The sequence below is a fragment of the Hyperoodon ampullatus genome, assembly GCF_949752795.1.
Source record: "Hyperoodon ampullatus genome assembly, chromosome: 14".
NCBI lineage: Eukaryota > Metazoa > Chordata > Mammalia > Artiodactyla > Ziphiidae > Hyperoodon > Hyperoodon ampullatus.
In genome coordinates, this window is record NC_136927.1 from 71634047 (window position 1) to 71653731 (window position 19685).

The window sequence follows — 19685 nt, forward strand, 5'->3', positions numbered from 1 at the left end:
TCTCATCTGGCGATACAATGTACACTGAACAAGTAACATCAGTGATGCGTGTTCCTGAGGAAAAGAGCAGGGTGCAATGGGGAACGCTTACAGAAACAGCAGACCCAGACTGGAGCATCTGGGGAGCACCCGCCTAAGGAAGAGACGCAAGAGCTGAGATACGAAGGGGAAGTACAAGAGAACAGGGTGGAGGCGAAAGTTCTACGGAGAGTGCCCATCTCATGTGAGTTCCTGAGGCAGGACAGGGTCTGGAGCATTCTGGCAACTGACAAAAGCCAGTGTGAAGTGAACATGGGGGGAACTGGGATGTGGGGGGCTGGACCCCTTGGAGGCTACAGCAGGGCACTGGTCTCCTCTCTCAGAGCAAGAGGAAAGCCTCCAAAAGATTCTAGGCAGAAGCTGGGTGGGGGCAATGAAAGGGAGAGATAACATGAACGGGCCTACATCCTAGAACAATCTCTGGCTTCTGTGCAGAGAGTGGGTTAAAGTCAGAAGAGGAAGCCGAGAAGTCTGTGTGAAAGTCTCCCAGTGACCCAGGCGAGAGGAGATGGTGCATGGCACCAGGGCAGCGGCGGCAGAGATAGAGAGACGTGAGCAGACCCGTGATGGGCTCAGGAGGTAAAGGGGCAGGACGGAGTGATGGACAAGGAGAGGGGAGAGGAGAGAGGTCAGAGAGGAGTGTGACCCCTGGGTTTCTGAATCAGCACCAGAGTGAGGAAGTGGCCTTTCGAGACAAGGAGCACTGGAGCGTGAGTAGACAGAGATGAATCAGGACTTCAGTTTGGGAGATGCTGAGTTTGGAGAGTCTGCATGACCCCACAGGGCGTCCAGTGGGCTAAAGACGAGCAGAAAGAGCCTATGGGTGCGTGCAAATACACACACACAACACACACACACACCACGCACACACACGCACTGTAAGATCTGCATTTATTTGGCCAACATCAAAGCTGGCCACACAGAGCACAGCAGATGCGGTAGGTAGCCTTCAGCAGAGGTGCACTGCACGCCTGGGGTTTCCAATGGAAAAAGTGATTCTATCACGTAAACCAAGACATTTTTGAAAGTAAAGTCAGCATTTTTAAAAAACTATGATGGGACAACAGGCACAGAGGTTGTCCCATGGTCACCTTACTAATGGGTACGTGTAGCTGTTGATGACTCTGCTCACTCACGTCAAGCAAGATCCTACCAGATCTGAAAAGCTCAATTTTGTACCATGTCACAGCTTTACGATACCTGGGGCTTGTGTTTATACTCGGGAGAAACGTACACAAACAACTGATGCCCTTAATAGGAACTAGATAGAGCCATGCAGTAGCCTCCTGCTTTGGGGCCAAACTCAGAGTCAATAAGGTCACACAGGCCACACCCTCACCCAGACATCTCTGAGCATCTCCCTCCAGTTTAATGACATCCTGGCAAAGCTGTGTCTCAGAGCAGCTGGGAGGACAAGGCATCCAGGCAGTGGGCTGTGTACACAAGTTCATAAGAGATGTCTGACGGCAACTGAAGTCATGGGGAGAGTTGAGGTCATCCGTGGTGTGATGGTTAATTTTGTGTGTCAACTTGACTGGGCCAGGGGATGCCCAAATAGCTGGTACGGCATTATTTCTGGGTGTGTCTATGAGGGTGTTTCCAGACTTGATTAGCATTTGGAGAATTGAATAAAGCAAACAGTGCTCCCCAATGTGGGTGGGCATCATCCAATCCTCTGAAAGCCCAAACAGAACAAAAAGGCACCTCCTCCAGGTGTATCTCCCCTAGAATACATTGGCTATGACTCTCATAGGCCTACATCATGCAGGTATTCATCAGGAATGTATATTAGGCCTTCAGCCCCACTGGTGAAGGATAAACTTGGCATTCAGGATGTCGGGACAACAACTTTATGAGTAATATTTGGACTGTAATGGTTCCCCTGCATATATACAAGCTATGTCTGTGTGGCCCAGAAGGAAAAAAATGACCTCAAATTCTTGAGAAGCTTTCTTCCCCCAAAATCCCACTACTATCAGGCTCCCAGACAAAACTCAGTGATGCCCCACTGGTAGCTAAAGCTTAGAATCTCAAAGCTAAAAGAAATCCTAAAATTTCCTGAATCCAGATGACATATGACTTCTCCCATACGCTTAAGAATTCACTCAGCCTTGGTTTGCATACCTCTGGGGATGGGGAACTTATTACCAACAAAGTTATCTACTGCCCTCCCCAACAGCTTGATCCAGAAGAAAGTTCTTCCCCATGAGTCATCATAAAAACTACCACCCCCAACAGGGCCTCAAACACAGTTGGTCACGTACCTGTAGGCACCGCTGGGTCCAACATTGGTTTCTCCCACGTGTTAATCTGCTCCCAGGTAAAGCCATTGGTCCCCAGGGCCACGCTGTAACCACAGTTGCTGTAGTGGTCATCAAAGGAACAGCCACCTGCAGACAAAACAGACGTGAGTAAATATACCCTTGTGTCTGGGGCTTGGTTCGTTACCCCCGTCTCATCAGCTCTTCATTTACAGCTTTGAATTTTAAACTCTGGAGGAGATTTTTCTTCAGGCAAGCAAATTGGATTTTTATATTTGCTTTGGCGCTCTCAAGAAAGACATTGGCATCTGCAGGCCCCCTATTTAAAAAAGTTAATAAGGCTAGTTACATTGATTTCAATCTTCCTTCCTGAGAAAGTAAACAGCAATATCTCATTCTAAGCAGGAAAAATGAATGCCAGGGCATGCCTCTGTAATTGCTTCCTCCAACATGGAGAGATGCTGCAAGGCAGCAGAGCAAGCACTAGCTTCAGAGTCTTGAAAAACTAGACACGAATCTCAGCTTTGCAAAGCTGGGTCAGCTTGGACCAGATGCTCCGCCATCTGTGTCTCAGTTTCCTCACCTGGAATATGGAGGGAAAGATCCACTTGACAGAAATATCAGGAGGATTAAATGGAAAAACATACGAAAACTGGCACAGAATAAATTCTCAACACCCACCTCCTTCCCTATAAAAGAAGTTTTCATGGAGTAAAGATCAAATGTGTAGAGAATTAGACAATCATGCACCTGGATGATAATAAAGTCAAGGCTGACAGTATTTAAAGCTTCTCCCTGAAAGTCCAAGCCATCCATCACCCACCACTTTGCAATGAGTTGTGTAAGTTGGCTTTTGCTGAGCATATGCTATGGGCTCTAAGTCCCCTCCAGGTGACATTAAGGGAGATGTGTGGTATGGAACTGGGGCTCCAACTAGGAAATGCTGGTCTGTCCAGAGAAGCAGGAGGTGACTATATGCTGGAAGGGGAAGCAGAAGAGGAAGAGGAGAACTAATCAGGGCTTTCAAGTTCAGGAGCATCTCCATGAGCACAGAGCAAGAGGAAGAGCGCTCCAGGGTGAGCTGGCAGGATGCAGAGAGGAACAGAGACAGCACCAGGACTGAGTCTCACACCCGGGTCCATAGTTCCACTGCCCTTTCTTGTCTCCTTACTGCTCAGACCTCACCACATCACAATCTCCCTCTCCTAAACAACCATTGGTTCCCCTGTCACACATCCAAACCACATCCATGGTTCTGCTCCACGTAGAGAAACCATCCCTTGCTAGCCCCTTCTTGTGTCTGCAGCCTCATGTAGTATCGCACCACTGTCTCCTTTAGCAACAAAGGACAAAATCCCTTCTCTACCCCCAGACCTGGGATTTCCTCTGCTTAGTGCTGGTGGAAGGCCTGTTGACAGATCTGATACACACTGCTAACGTAAACCTATACACACTGCTAAAGTAAACCTATACACACTGCTAAAGTAAACCTATACACACTGCTAAAGTAAACCTATGATGGCAAAGCTCTCTCCACTTCCTTTCTTGCAGAGTATGGAAACCCATAAGAGTTGGGCTGGGCAAAGGAGAGCCGGACCTGTTTTGGTAGTGCAAGGGTTGGGGCTTGAGTTGAGAGAATTAAATAGCTTTGCACTAAAAAGCAACAGGAATTTGCGGTATAGACACCGAAAGAGAGAGGGAAGGAGAGGGAGAGAGAGAGATCCAAGAAACACATTGTAAAGCAGACACCTACAGAAGGTGAAAGCCAATGAGAAATCTCCTGTGATGGGAAATGGCTGATGAACTGGTAGAAACTAAAATTTCTGTTTACTTTCATTGACTCATTCTTTCATTCACAGTTATTTCATTGAGCTCTTAGGGCAGATCCAGAAGAGTACAAGGTGCTATCTATACAGTGGTTTACAAAAGAGGCATGCTATCACTAGCATGAGTGAGGCAGACAGACAGTTATCAGGCAAACTAGTAAGCAACTCTGCATTTCTGTATGTGCTCTGAAGGATGCGGTTGAGGTGACTGAGAGGACCCCTAGGCTGATGTGGTCCAGGAAGCCTTTCTGACCATGAATTGGAGACAGTTCCCTGTCCTGTGATGTAACGTCCCTCCACTACATCCAACTCCACACTGAGAGCTGGCGACATACAACAGCCCTGTGTCACTGGTGCTTCAGGAAACAAAGGGAAGAGCAATGCCCAGTGTGGATGGACAAGGGTCCACAGACAAGGATGGAAGTCCCAAGAGACAAGAGGAAAGGTCAGGGGCAGAAAGCAGAGGAGACTTCATCCCAGATAGAGTGGACAAGGGAGACCTCTGAAAGGCAAGGACAGAGGCAATCAACCAGCTTCCACTAGACAGTAAGCTTCAGAATGGCTGGGAATGGCACTGGCACAGAGGAGGGGCTTAAGAAATATCCATTAGGCTTCCCTGGTGGCGCAGTGGTTGAGAGTCCGCCTGCCAGTGCAGGGGACACAGGTTCATGCCCCGGTCTGGGAAGATCCCACATGCCGCAGAGTGGCTGGGCTCGTGAGCCATGGCCGCTGAGCCTGTGCGTCCGGAGCCTGTGCTCCGCAACGGGAGGGGCCACAACAGTGAGAGGCCCGCGTACCAGAAAAAAAAAAAAAAAGAAAGAAAGAAATATCCATTGACTGAATGAACCCATAAATGTGAATGGGATGCCAGACAGAGACTAAACTATGTTCCAGTAACAGTGAGCCCACAGCAGTCCCCAAGCTCCACCTGCCCCTTCCAGTCTCATACTTACTTGTCACTTCTAATACCCAGAAAGCTACTTCCCCATATTGCCTGCCTGAAAATTCCAAACGATATCCTCCCCCAAATCACTTCCTCTATAGACCTTCTCTGACCAGAACAGCACAGTGAATGCCACAGAGACGAAAACACAACACACTCCATTTAAAATTTAGAAAATAGTAGCAGCAACAACAGTTCCAGTTGCTCAAAGAGGGCCACCCTCCCATCCTTACACCACCGCTGCCTCACTGGAGCGTGTCTCCCAGCCTGTGGAAGACAAACAAACCACGTCAATGCCATTGACAACATCCAGATCCTGATGTGCTGGAACTGGTAAGCGAGGGGAGCCTGCAGCATCTCAAGTGTTCACGGGGAGAACTGACAAATCATCCTAAACTGAGATCAGCATCCAGGGCTACAGAAAGAAAGCATGGCCAAGATGATGCTAGGTGTATGGCAAACTGTTGAGGTCTTCTCTCTTGGGCACACAAGAACTCTGTAGTTCCAGGCCACCTTGCATCTGGGGAAAACCATGTGGTAAACCTTGGAAATGTGTAATAAAGTGATACTCACCCTGTGCAAGACTAGCCCCCGCAAAATAATCTCTTACTAGCAATCCTTCTTGCCCCACTGTGAAGACCTTCAAAGGTGTACTTGAAGGTGATGCCATCAAAGGAAGAAAGATGTCTAGATCCCTGAGACATTCATTGGAGGAGTGTCACCCAGACAGTCACCTGACCAGTAATACTGTCATTCAACATAACAGGAGCAAAATGCCGACTTTTCTAGTCATAATATGCCACTGACATCTTAGGGCTTAGTTATTACCACAGCAGAGCCTTGCACATCCTGACTAATATAAGAAGCGTGCTCTCTTGAGCATTTGCTCCATGTCAGGCAATAAACTAGGCACTGATTACAGACACTGTCACCTTTGCTTTCACTTAATCCTCGCAACTTTGTGAAGGAGATTTTTATCCCTACTTAAGTATAAGGTAATTGATGTATTAAAGGGTTAAACGACCTGCTCAGGTAACATGGAAGGAAAGTGTCAGAGGCAAGTGTAAATCTATGGTGACCTAACCACAGAACCCATGCTCTTTCTAATAGACCAGAGAAAGAATGTATTCCCCAGAAACCAAGGACCAAGCCTTTCACTTACAAGGTGATGAGAGGGGGTGAGGAAGATAAAGTGCTTCCAAGGGGGTTGGGTCTTTCCCATTTGAAATCATTACCCTACTTATTATCCTAGAAACATTAAATGAAGTTTTTTTTTCCAGGTCTATGCAGGGGCACAGAATTGACAGACATGATTCTTACCCTCACAAGGTTTGCAGAGGACAAGGAAAGACAACCACACAAACATACACTTGAGGGTGTGATGCAAAACACACTTTTACAGAGATATGTCGAAGCTCAAAGGAGAAATTATTAATAAATGTTACTTAATGGTCTAATTAATCCAATTCTCACCTGCATTCTAGACAAGATTTAGAAGGGCTCACAGTTATACCTCTGGGCACCCCAGCTTACAGATCCCAAGCAAGGTCATACCAATAATTCGCCCCTAGTCTCCTGGATCAGGTCAGTCGCCCACCCCTCACCTCCCTTCCTCCACCCAACGGTACATGGCCTGCTCAGCTGCCCCCGAGCTGAGTGCTGGCAGGTCCTGGCCCTCTACGGGGTAGGGACCCCTCTCCTCTTCACAGCCACCCCCGGGCACCTCGCTGCCTTCACCTGCAAAGCTCTGGTGACCACTTCAACTTGCAGCCACTGAGCCAATGTCTTTCCAACAGTCTGTTCTTTGATACTGGGGTCCCACAGCGGCAGGCCTGTGGCCCCAGTGACCTGGTTCTTTCTTTTTTTTTTTTTTTTTTTGCAGTACGCGGGCCTCTCACTGTTGTGGCCTCTCCCGTTGCGGAGCACAGGCTCCGGACGCGCAGGCCCAGCAGCCATGGGTCACGGGCCCAGCTGCTCCGCGGCATGTGGGATCTTCCCGAACCGGGGCACGAACCCGTGTCCCCTGCATCGGCAGGCGGACTCTCAACCACTGCGCCACCAGGGAAGCCCCAGTGACCTGGTTCTTATTTTCAGACCACAGCCCTCTTTTCCCCCTGAAGAGGAGCTGGCTTAAAGTAGAGCCAAAAGCAGTCTTACATTCTATTTTGAGCCACTAATTCTTTGGGACAGCCAGGCCCACCTGTCAGTTCTATTCCACACTGCCAGAATTTGTCATCTATTATGTGGACCTCAGTGTCTCTCAATACAGAAGAGTTTCTAGGAACAGTCCCCTGTCCTGCACTTTATCACACATCTATGTCCAAACACCAGGGGCACATACGGTTCATGACTTTTCTGTGCAGCTCCTGGGCTCCCAGCAAAGCAGGATGCATGGCCAAGTGATCATCTGAAGTATCCCTGTGCTTTGTATAGATCAAGAACATAGACCATGTGGTAACTGGTTACTAATCTACCCTCGATCAACTCGAGTCCAGCCACAGTGGATGGACAAACACAGAAGAAGGAAGTACAGCATGATGGCAAAAGGCAAATTGAGGACAGGAGAAGAAAGACAAGCAGGACAGAAGGAGAGAATTACAAGTCCACCCTGCAATTTCCCACATGTCCACCTGCTGAGAGGGAGTTACCTATTTGACTCTGAGCTTCCGGAGGCCAAGAGAAAAAGGACAATCTGTTCAGATACTGGACACTCTGTGTTCATACAATAAAAGCCAAATAGCTCAGGTAAATTACAACCATTCCAGCTGCTTAGATCACACAAGAACTTCTCCAAGGGGGTACTGGTAACAGAAATCCCATATCCCAGAATGAACAATATCTAAAACAACATCCACACATGGGTTGAATGGCCAATTTCATGAGACTATTTCTCATAATCATTCTCCATATAAATTGGTAGCATCACTCAAACATACAATTTAGGAAAAGCAACTCACTGGAGCCCAATACGATGCAGTCTAGATACCTGCTCCCTGTTGATCTGACTTGACCCAGAGATAAGTTTTGAAAGCTATTCAGGAGAGAAAATATACTTGATAAATATTTTCTTAGCAAGCCTCCCTGAATTCTCTTCCTCTCAGCCAACAGACTGAGAAATAGAGTGGTTATGAGCTCTAGATTATACACTCTGGCAGCGATCTACACTGCCAGGGGTGCAGGCCCTCTAGCTTACCTTCCTTCCTCCTTTCTGGGCCTTCATTTTCTGGGGTGCAAGATGGATCACGAAGGAACCTTCCAGTGGTCAAGGTTAAGGAGTCCAGAGACTCAGAAAGGCCTAGGAACTCTCAGGAGCCCCACAGAGGCAGCGCCATGCCACCAGCCCAAGGACGAGCTACTGAGAGCCACCAAAGGGAGGAGAAGGAAGGAGAGACTGGCTTCCCACGCACCCACGGCATGAAATACTCAAACGCACGATTCTGAGTCTCCTTGCGGCTCCTCTTGCTCTTTCAAAACTTATGTTTCTCGGGCTTCCCTGGTGGCGCAGTGGTTGAGAGTCCGCCTGCTGATGCAGGGGACACGGGTTCGTGCCCCGGGCCAGGAAGATCCCACATGCCGCAGAGCGGCTGGGCCCATGAGCCATGGCCGTTGAGCCTGCGCGTCTGGAGCCTGTGCTCCACAACGGGAGAGGCCACAACAGTGAGAGGCCCGCGTACCACCAAAAAAAAAAAAAAAAAAATTATGTTTCTCTTTCTCGGTGGAATCCCTTGGCACATACACCTGCTAGAAAAGGGTCCAGACCATCTCTGCAGGTGTTTGTGGCAGGCTACTTGGGGAAGACTTATGACTGGAGAGATCCCCAAAAGATACTCATTTGGATGCTCGCCTCACTCTGTTTTAAAGTGGTCCCATTCAACTGATACCAACTCCATCACTATCATTTTGGAAGAAAACAAAAATCTCCTAAAACGGTCCCCACCCCCAGAATTGGGCTCAGCCTCCAAAGCACATGTCCTGGTTTGGAGGAGACCCAAATAATTGAGGGAGGACGGGGCAGTGCAGCCACAGGCCCAGGGAGGACCCAGCACTACCTCTCTACACAGGGACAGAGAAGCTATTTTCCTGGACAGGTTGAGGTCAAAATGTAGCAAAGGCCCCAGATGCTCTGATGTGAGTCCATCATATAAAGTCAACAGAGAAATGGAAAACTGTAGCAAGGAAATTGGATTTTGAAAATCCATTTGGGTTTGGTAATGTATAGCATATCAGCATCTGTAAGGAAAGTAAAAATAGTGCAGGATACATACTTTAAGATACATTAAAGCATAAATAAAGTTTATAGTGCCAATCAGAATTTTTTTAAACATGAGCTCCTCTTTTGAAAATGAGAGAGGAATAGAATTCAATAAAAATATAAATGTGTCTGCTTCTGCATTTCTCAGATATGTTCCTGTGTATCCTTGAACAGAATTGAGTTCGGAAGAGAAACTAACGGTTTTCTGGGCTTCTGCTCTTTCCCAGGCACTGTACTTGAGCTATGTAAGTATATATTTATATATGTATGTCTATGAATGGAGGTTAAGTCTAACTACCCCCACTTCCTAAGACAGGGGTCAAGTGACATTTTCTGTAGAGGGCCAGATATTAAAGATGTTCACCTTGCAGGTGTACTGGTTTTCTCTCGCTACCCAACAAGTTACCACAAACTCAAAACAACACCCATTTATTATCTCCTGGTTTCCACAAGTAAGAGGTACAGACAAGGCTGCACCTTATCAGGGCCTCACTAGGCTGAGGTCAGGGTATCAGGGGACCTGCTTTACTTTTTGGAGCCCGGGTCATCTTTTGCATGGTGTTTCGCAGAATTCAGTTCCTTGTAATTATAGGATCAAGGTCCCTCCTCTCTGGCTGGCCATCATCTAGGAACCACTCTCAGCCCCTAGAAGCTACCCACAGTTCCTGCCATAAACCCTCTCATGTCTCACATCTCTTTCTGGGTAAGACTCCATCCTTTTTACGGGCTCATCTGATTCAGTCAGGCCCACCCAGCCAAGATTCTCTCCTTTTTGGTTAACTAAAGTCAACCAACTTGGGAACTTTATTACACCTGTGAAATTCCTTCACCTTGGTCACTAACATAACCTAATCATAACAGTGAAATCTATCCTATTCAGAGTCCCTCCCAAAGGATGGGGATTACACAAGACATGAATACTGGGGGCCAGTAATCTTGGGGACCCATCTGGAATTCTGCCCACCACAGAAGGCCACTGGGTCTCTGTCACTATGACTCAGCAATGCCACTGGAGCAGAAGCAGCCAGAAGCCACAAAGAAAGATGGGCAGAGTTATGTTCTAATAAAACTTGATTTACTGACACTGCACTTTGAATTTCCTATGATTTTTCCCGTCACAGAACAGTATTCTTCGTTTGAGTTGTCTAAACATTTAAAAATGTAAACACCAATCTTCCTTTGTGGGTGGAGTACAAAATCAGTGAAGGTCCAGAATTGGCCTGCAGGCTGTAGTTTGCGAACCTTTGCTTTGATGCCAAAAAAATTTCCAATTTGAACATGGTCACAGAAAAGTACCGTGTTTCACCATTTGAGTCTTTGATGTCATGTGCTTTTGATACCTCCTTCCCATTTCTCAGTTGTAGCACATCTCTTCCTTCCTCCCAGAAGTGGAAGGGGGGACATGTTATCCACTGCCTTCCAAAGCTACACTCCCGGCCTTGTAGCTACACTGCCGGCTTCTTTTGAGAGAAGCACAAAAGGTAGCTGGATTTAAATAAACACTTCACCGATATCACAGCATGTGTTCTCCGTGGGTGAGGAGTAATGCTGGAACTTCACAGACGAGGAAACCAAGGCCAGAGCAGGTGACATTCTCAATACCACCCAGTCAATCGGAGGCAGAGCCAAGGCTCAAATCAAGGACTCCTTTCTTAGCCAGAAAGTCTGACAACCAGGGCAGACCTCAGCTACTACATTCACGGGAGACCCAGTGCAAAACCAAAATGCAAAACCTTCTGCTTAAAAACTATTAAGAATTTCAACGTGGCCATAGCAGAGCATTAAACTAAGCATAGGGTCCTTCCAAGTGCCAGGCCCTGGGTGACTGCACAAGTCATACACCCACGAAGCCAGCCCTACTCTGTGGACACACACATTCTAATGATAAAACTCGCTGGCCTCCAAGTCATCAAGATGCTGCCCTTGGTCCAACAAAGACTTTGAAGGCAGGGCAGTATCTAAGTGGCTTATTAATCGTGAGCAGGCTATCGTCGGTAGGCGAGTCTTGCCCCCCGGAATGACTGTAAACCAGCCTGGCATAAATTGAATTCCTTTTTGGAATATCTAATTGAATTTGCAGAAGTCTGTGCCAAGGGGGGTGTTTAAATAAGTGCACAAATATGATAAGAAGGGCTTCACACCATTATATCTAATTCAGTAAGCAAAAATAATGGCAGAGCACGTTCCAATTAGTGTTTGATTTATTTGCTTTAACAAATCCAATTAGTAGCATGTTTTATAAAGTCATCTAATGTCAAACACTCATGGACTCAACAGATAGAAACAATAGTCCTAATAGGAAAAAAAATGTTTTAAAGCTCTTTGAACAGTGAATTTATTATAAATAAGATGATGTCTCTCTGATGGCTTAGGCATTCCCCAAGGACCAGGGAAACAGTGTCTGATCTGCTCATTTGGTTCTTTCTCCCAGAGACTCTGGGAGGCAACTCAGGTTAATTTGGCCCATTATAATAAATCCAGTAAAACAACAAAGGTGGAAGCAAGCAATGGGACTTCAAGGGAGAATAATGACCTTGCTGCTGGGTGTCTTCTAGACCAGAGATGTGTTCTGACTTCCAAGGCAGCACAGTGGAGCAGGAAAAGACAAGGCTAACAGAAACAGCGACCTTCTAGAACCTGATCCAACACCCTCACACTCTCTCCAGACTCCAGTGTTTTCTCTCTGTGAACTAAAGAGTTCAAGGAGATTAGAGACCCTCGGGTGTGCCTGCCTTTCGTGGTGGATGATGGTTTCTGACCAGTGAAACTGAGCATCCGTAGGGTTTAAAGGTATGGACTCTGGAGCCAGCATCCCAGCTTTTGTATTTTTTTTTTTTTTAACTGTGTGACCTTGACCAGGTTATTTAACCTCTATGTGCTTCAATTCCTCATCTGTAAAACGAGGATAATCATAGTGCCCATCCCTTGGGGGTTGTGATGAGGATTCGGTAAATGTAAAGACTTGGAACGGTGCCTGGCACATAGTAGGTTCTAAGTAAGTATTTGTTAAATTAATATTTAATCCCAATGGATGCATTAGAAATGGGAAAGATAGCTATGTTGTCTGTGTCCACTGTTGCATAATCTCAAAACAAATAAAATATTTTAAAGAAACTATCTGAGTTGGTCCATCACGTCCTGTATGAATCAGCAGTGCCCATGGTGATAAGCTATTGATATGCATTGTCACTCCCAGCTTCATTCCCCACTTACTGCTGTGTGACCTCAGGCAAATCACCTAACCTCGCAGGTCAGAGATTCTTCCCAGGTAACAAAGGAATAAATTAAACTCTCTCAAAGGGCACTTCGATTTCTGACACCCTGGGAGATGGCGACTGTGCACCCACATATCACCCAGCTACATTTGTTGGGATGCTGGTGGGATACAGGAGGGCCAGGTGTTCCCTGGAAATAAAAGCCTCTGTTCAGACCAGCTTCCCTGCAGTGTCTGCCGGGGGGCGGGGTGGGGGCTCAGTCTGGTGCGTCTTAATGTCCTACAAGAAGAGAGCACAGCGGAATGTGGCAGGCAGATTCCCATCTCCTCACATGTGCCAGCCCTCCCAGGCTCCCGGAGAGGACCGTCTGCTCTGCCGCAGGCGACGTCTCAGCAGATGCTGTTCTGCATTGTGACCAGGAGGAAAAAACGAAGGAGGCACCCATGTGTGGGGTCAGCACTCAGCTTCACCCTGCCAAGAGGATGGGGGTGGGTGAGGGACAGTGGTCACCTCCGGTTAAAGTGAAGATGGCTCAATTTGGAGACCAGCTGGAGAGTCCACCAGCCTGAACTGCAGCCCCACCCAACCCAGCAAGTCTGTTTTTGTTTCCCCCGAACAACCCGGGAGCAGATTCAGGGATTCCGCTGCTCTCTCACGTTTCAAGAGGGAAGGGGTCACCTGGCCCAGCTCCTAAATTTACAGGTGGGCAGACAGGCATCAAAAGGACAAGGCTGCAAAGAGAGGGGTGCAGAGCTGGGAAGGAAGCCAGCTCTCCTGGCCCCGGGCCAGAGCTCTGCCCACTCAGAAGCCAGAATAGCATCTTTCATCTTTTCTCACACCATGGTGATGGCTTTTTTTCATTTTTATTTTTGAGGGAGCAGTGAAAGAAAGAGATGGCCAAGGGTCATAACCCATTTCAGGGAAACTTTAGATTGGCTAGGAAAGGTGAGAAAAGGTTTCCTCTACACAGAGGAAAGGGCTGACACTGCTTTCTGGCAGGAGTCGTGTCATCTTCTGAAGACCTCGGAAGCCCAAGTCAGCTGGATGGCCTCAGGGCCTTTGCACTGCACCCCTTGCCTGGAACACTCTCACCCTAGCGCTTCACGTGGCCTCACGTGGCTGGCCCTGCGCATCTTCCACTTCAAACGCCGCCTTCTCAGAGAAGCCTCTCTGAACATTCCATGGGAATCAACTTCCTCTCTTCCCCAATTCTTCTCTAACATACCATCTTGCATCTGTTCAATAGTGTTATTCATACCCCCTGAGCAACTCTGCAATTATTCATTTACTCATTTGCTTATTTTCTGTCTTCCCACCGCCCGTTTAAGTCCACTGGAGCAGGAAGCATACGTCCATGTTCTTTGCCACTGAATCCTCAGGACATATCAAAGAGCCTGGCACTTTGATGCTTGAGAGCTTAAGGGAAACTGAATACATGCCTCAGAATGAATGACTGAATGGAGTGTAATGAAGTGTCCCGAGTGCAAGACAGCAACAGAGGTTGATGCCCAGCTTGGTTCTGGCACTCTCTTTATGACCTCTGGTGGGTCAGAGAAAATCTCGAGCCTCCACTTCCTCATCTGTGAAGTGGGAACAATAATTACAGCTGCTGGTGCTTACTGAGTGCTGTGTACTGTACAAAGTGATTAAATTTGTGATTAAATATTCTCATTTAATCCTCAAGGAGCCTCATGATATTGGTACTATTACTACCCATGCTTTATGCATGATGAAACTAAGAACCAGCTACATAACCTGCCCCAAATCTCACAGCTAGGAAATGGCTGGACTGGGGTTTGAACCAAGGCAGTTCTATTCCAAACGCCACAGTCTTAGTCACTAGGTCATAACCCTAAGTGACCACTAACATTGCTACCTCTACAGGAATATCTGGCTTGCTAAACACCTCTTCTTCTGAAACTGACTTATTATTTTTTCAATACATTTATTTTATGTATTTATTTTTGGCTGTATTGGGTCTTCACCGCTGCATGCGGGCTTCCTCTAGTTGCGGTGAGCAGGGTCTACTCTCTGTTGCGGTGTGCGGGCTTCTCATTGCGGTGGCTTCTCTTGTTGCAGAGCACAGGCTCTAGGCATGCAGGCTTCAGTAGTTGTGGCTCACGGTCTCAGTAGTTGTGGCTCACGGGCCCTAGAGCACAGGCTCAGTAGTTGTGGCGCACAGACTTAGTTGCTCCGCAGCCTGTAGGATCTTCCTGGACCAGAGCTCGAACCCATGTCCCCTGCATTGGCAGGCAGATTCTTAACCACTGCACCACCAGGGAAGCCCCTGACTTATTTTTAACATATAATTTTTTCAAAGGAAAAAAGAAAGAGAAGCAGCCACACATCCTGAGCCCTGGTCCAGCAAGACCAACAAGGTCAGGCTCCTGGGTCTCCCCTCACTGTCCTGAAGGTTCAAGGTCATGAGGAGTCACATGGTCCACACATGGCTCTCTCTGGGTCTCTGGTACTCCCTTTGACCTCACTGTAAACCTCAGGTCCATTAGTGACATGCCCTAGAGAACCTCAGGAGAGACGACAACCAAGTGCTCCTACCTGGCCCAGGCAGGAGTGGACTCTTGTAATAATCACATCAAGAATCCCTGGGAGAGAATATCTTCAGGTCATTCAAAGCTTTCACAAGTTTCACCTTGGGAAAAATCAGCCTTCTGTGCCTACTCTGTATAACTTTAAATAATTAAGTGGAGGCTCTTTACAAGCACTACCTTATTTCTCTTACAGCAGCCCTGTGAGTTGCTCTTTGGGATTCAATGTACAATTTTGCAAAGTTGGAACCTGGGGCTCAGAAAGGTTAAGTAACTTCCTCAAGGCTACACAGATTGTAACGGGCAGAGTCAGGAATCAAATTACTTTCACTCTGACCCCAAAGCACAAGCCTTCTCAGTGCTATCATAATGTCTCTTGCATGAAAAACGAGTAAACTCCTCCAGTTTGGCAATTCTCATGCCTCCTTATTATCTCTCTGAATTAACAACCCATGTTTGAATGACATTCAATAATCCTAGATCGGGTAACTACTGTGTGCCAGACATTATTCTAGGCACCAGAGACAGAGCAGGGATTAAGAGCTGTGTGTCCCTTTTTCACAAAGCTCATGTTCTAGTGGGAGCCAAACAAGGAAAACGTGGAGAGAAATAAAGCAGGTAAGGGACCCACCTTGGCTTGTCACATACAATCATACTTTGAACATGATAGGCATTCAATAAACATATCCATAAGGTGGGTATAGAAAGTGACCCCTGCTATTCCTTGCCAAGCAACAGGCCAGCCATTCCACATAATCCCATTTAATCCTAACAGTCATTTAATGATCCAGGAATTACTCATTCTCATTTTAAAGATGAAGAAACTGAGATTCCAATGAGATAAGAACCCAGTCCAAGTTCCCTGCATTTGTGGATTCTCTCTTACCTTTCCCCAAAGGCCATCATTTCTCTGCTACACAATGCCATGCCTACAAAAGCTTCAGAAACATTTAGGACTGGTTGACGATATTGGTTTATGTACTCAGTTTTTATATGTATATTAACATTTAATTACATAAAGTAAAAATTAGGTTTGCATACAGCCAATTAAACTCAATAATAGCATCCAGCATTATATAAATCACCCAACTGATCACCGTGTACATAAAATATTTATTGAGGTCTGAATATTATCGTAAGTATAGTTGCTGTGAGCCCTCTCAAAACAGTTAAGCTTTGGCAAATCTGCCTGTGGTGGCCAGCTGGGCTCCATCTACCAGGGCCGTTAAATGTGCATTAAATGTGGAATGAAAGAATCCATTAAAGACAGAGGCTAAAGGAGCCTCAATGAGTCTAAAGCTCATATTACCTGGATGCCACGATTGGGTCAGTCCACTAAGAGTGTGTTGAGGTCTTAGGGATGCTGACGGTGCCTTAGGTAACTGCAGTTTCAGCTGCGCTAGCATGTCAGCCTGTGAAATCATTAAACTTGTGCACTCTTTTTCTCAAATGTTGATACTTCGGTTCCCTGGAGAGGTAAACCTCACTAAGACAGAGGCACCCACAGATAGGAAGCAGGCACTCTGCTAGTAATTAAGGAAGTGGCCTTTGATGAACATTTCAAAAAAAGACAACATTGTTCATCTCTGTTTGTTCTTTAGTTCTTCTAGGTCCTTGTTAAACATTTCTTGTGAAAAAAAAAGTGCATGGTAACAGGCTAGCCACTAGTGGGTGTTTATGCTGCTACTATCTGAATCTTAAGTCTAATGAAGATTTGTGATTAATAATAAACATTTTGTTGTCCTCCTCAAGAAACAAAAACAAACAAAAAAGATAGCAGTGCTGTCACTAAGATTCCTAAGCACAAAAAACACAGCCAGTATCTCAAAGCTGCCCTGTCTCCACCTCTCTAACACCAAGGAGTTCATGTCCAGGACACATAAGCATGTTTCTCATCTTTGGAACAAATACTCAGCCACTTCTAGCTCTATGCACATTTTTTTAAATCTGAAAAGTCCCAACGCACAGGATCCTATGCGTGCAGCCCCTGCCAGCATGACTCCACCTCGGGCTAAAACTCCTCGGAACAGAAATGAGCTTCTAACAAAGCCACTACTTGCTAAACCACATCATAGCTCAGGTCCTGACAGGTCAAGGGCAGCAGGTGGTCTTGAAGATGGAGGATTTGCCTGGAAGAAAGGAGCCTGCATTACAGGTTTGTCTCTGTCACCAGCTGGTTGCATGACCTTGGCCGAGTCACGTTCCCTTTGAAATGCAACCTGGCAGGAAACTCCTAAGAGCCTCTCTTAGAACCTCAACACCATGCCTAAGAAAACACTGGAAAAGGTGAAAACTTCCAAAAGAACTGAAAACAATAAAACTATCATTAGCATCCGGAAGAAACAGAAATGGATTTAAACATTCAAGCAGCAGACCACTCATGACACCCTTGTTATAATCTGGAAGAAGAAAAGTTAAACCTCATCTGCCTGGAATTCACTAGGCAGACCATGTGTTCCTTCCACACTGTTAACCCCCAAGTTCAGAAATGCATAGTTCTTCACAACTAGGAAACCACGTCACTGGCCCTCTAATGAAGAAGACTTGCTCCAAGCACTTGGAGTCTCTCTTCCTTACCGTCTCCTTCCTGCGTTCAGAAAATAAAATCTTCCATGTCCTGCCTACTGTCAATAGTGCTGCAATGAACACTGGGGTGCATGTGTCTTTTTGAATTATGGTTTTCTCGGGGTATATGCCCAGTAGTGGGTTTGCTGGGTCATATGGTAGTTCTAACTTTTAGTTTTTTTAAGGAACCTCCATACTGTTCTCCACAGTGGCTGTATCAATTCACATTCCCCCCAACAGTGCAAGAGGGTCCCCTTGATTCACTTCGTTGTACAGCAGAAATTAACACAACATTGTAAAGCAATTATACTCCAATAGAAAATAAAAGAAAATAGAATCTTTAGGAAAAATAATAAAAATGATTATGATTACAAAAAAGGAATACAGAGGAAAACACAAAATAAATCATGAAAACTTAAGAGAAGATCGCTAAAGATTATTTACTACAGGAACCTGATGAATGCTGTAAAAAAACATTCAGCATCCTCACAGGATGCAAAGAGACCCAGTGCTTTGTGAAACAAGAAGAGAAAGCTACAAAGGGAAACTAAGTAAGACGCAAAGACAATGGGATTGGGTGACCTGTGGGTTAATAAAGAATTTCAGGAAAAGTTAAAATGCAAAAAGCAGAATCAAAACCAACATTAGTGAGAAAGATGGTGGCATAAGAGTAGATTTCTCAAACCCTTCGACCTCAACACTGACTGAAATGAAGAAAAAATTCCACACAAAAGTAGCAAAGAAACCATAAATATTGAAGCTTACAGTGTTGTATTTTTTTCTCATGGACTTAGAGGATGCAAGACAATTTGGGCCCATCCAAAGTGCCAGCAATCTATTCACCATGCAACTCATTCTTGAGAGAACTGTACAGTCTGATGGATGGAATTCCAGAAAATCCAGTGGTATTTGCCAGGTGGGATGCCAGGGGCTGTGAGAGGGAGAAGCTGTGGAAGAGAGAAAGGATGCCCAATTTGGATGCCTTTTGCCCCTCTTGCATCAACAGCATTTTAAGGCCTCATTAGACTCTTTCTGGTTTTATCCCTCTAAGCCATTCTCCCTGGGGCCCTGGGGCCTACTCTCATCAGGGAGAGCCCACAGACTGAAAGGCTAAGAGCTGGGGATAGAAGGAAAGGGGTGAGAAATGGCAAAACGGTTTTTCAGATGAGGACCAAGAGCAACCACCAAACTAACAGAAGTCATGAGGATCATACAACTGTCCCCCATGGCTGACACCCTGCAGCCAGGGGAATGAGCACCTGGCTCGGGTACCACCAGCAAGTGCATGAACACTTCCCCGAGGGGCAACTACCTATAAGCCTGCAAAGAACTGATGGCAGAGAGCCCTTCCATGTTTCCCAGGGCTCTGGCCGTTAGCAGCTGCAACTTCACTAATGCAGAGAGAAGCAAAACCACATCCCGATCACACCCCACTGGGAAGATGGCACAGCACGTGGGTGATGAGCATCTTGGAGCCCAGGCTATGACCACGTGACCTTGGACAAGCCACTTAACCTCTCAGAGTTTCAACTTCCTCATCTGTAAGAAGACAATAACATTACCCTCCACCCCAGGAGTAGGTCTGAGTGCTGTGAGCCTGAAGCTTAAAGAATTTGAGGAGGGGACATTCTTTAGGGAAAAGATTCCAAACTTAGAAAAGGGACTATTTATTTGAAATGAGAAAAGAAGTCACGACAAATAATAAACTTCTAATAGCCTACAGGTACCACAAACATTGTGCAGTCCAGAAAAATAACGTTTTCATTAATTATCTTCCTGACAATATATTCCCTTACCTTCCTGGCTGCATCCCCTCTTCCTGACAATAATTTTACGGTATCATTTTTTATAGAGAGAGTAGAAACTTCAATATCCCCTCTAGCAGGTTGATTGAAATTTGTTTATTATTATTAATAATTGTTTAAAGTTTCCTTCAAGTCCACCAGTTATTATTTCTATCGTGTAAACTTTAGGATTGTAGTCAAATTGGGGGAAATCGCTATCAAATTTCGTTCATGTATATTCTGTAATACTTCAG

At 46.1% G+C, this 19685-nt stretch overlaps 1 protein-coding gene across 10 annotated transcripts in view; it reads right to left on the reverse strand.

Moving 5' to 3' along the window:
• Positions 1-19685, reverse strand: part of PTPRT (protein tyrosine phosphatase receptor type T) — a gene marked incomplete at both ends in the record, with an annotated part of 1101453 nt that overhangs the window by 798833 nt on the left and 282935 nt on the right. For all 10 annotated transcript variants that reach the window (XM_079719321.1, XM_079719325.1, XM_079719327.1 and 7 more), the window contains one exon: positions 2304-2429. In XM_079719321.1, coding sequence (XP_079575447.1) covers positions 2304-2429 — 126 coding nt within the window. The remainder of the gene's footprint in view (positions 1-2303; positions 2430-19685) is intronic.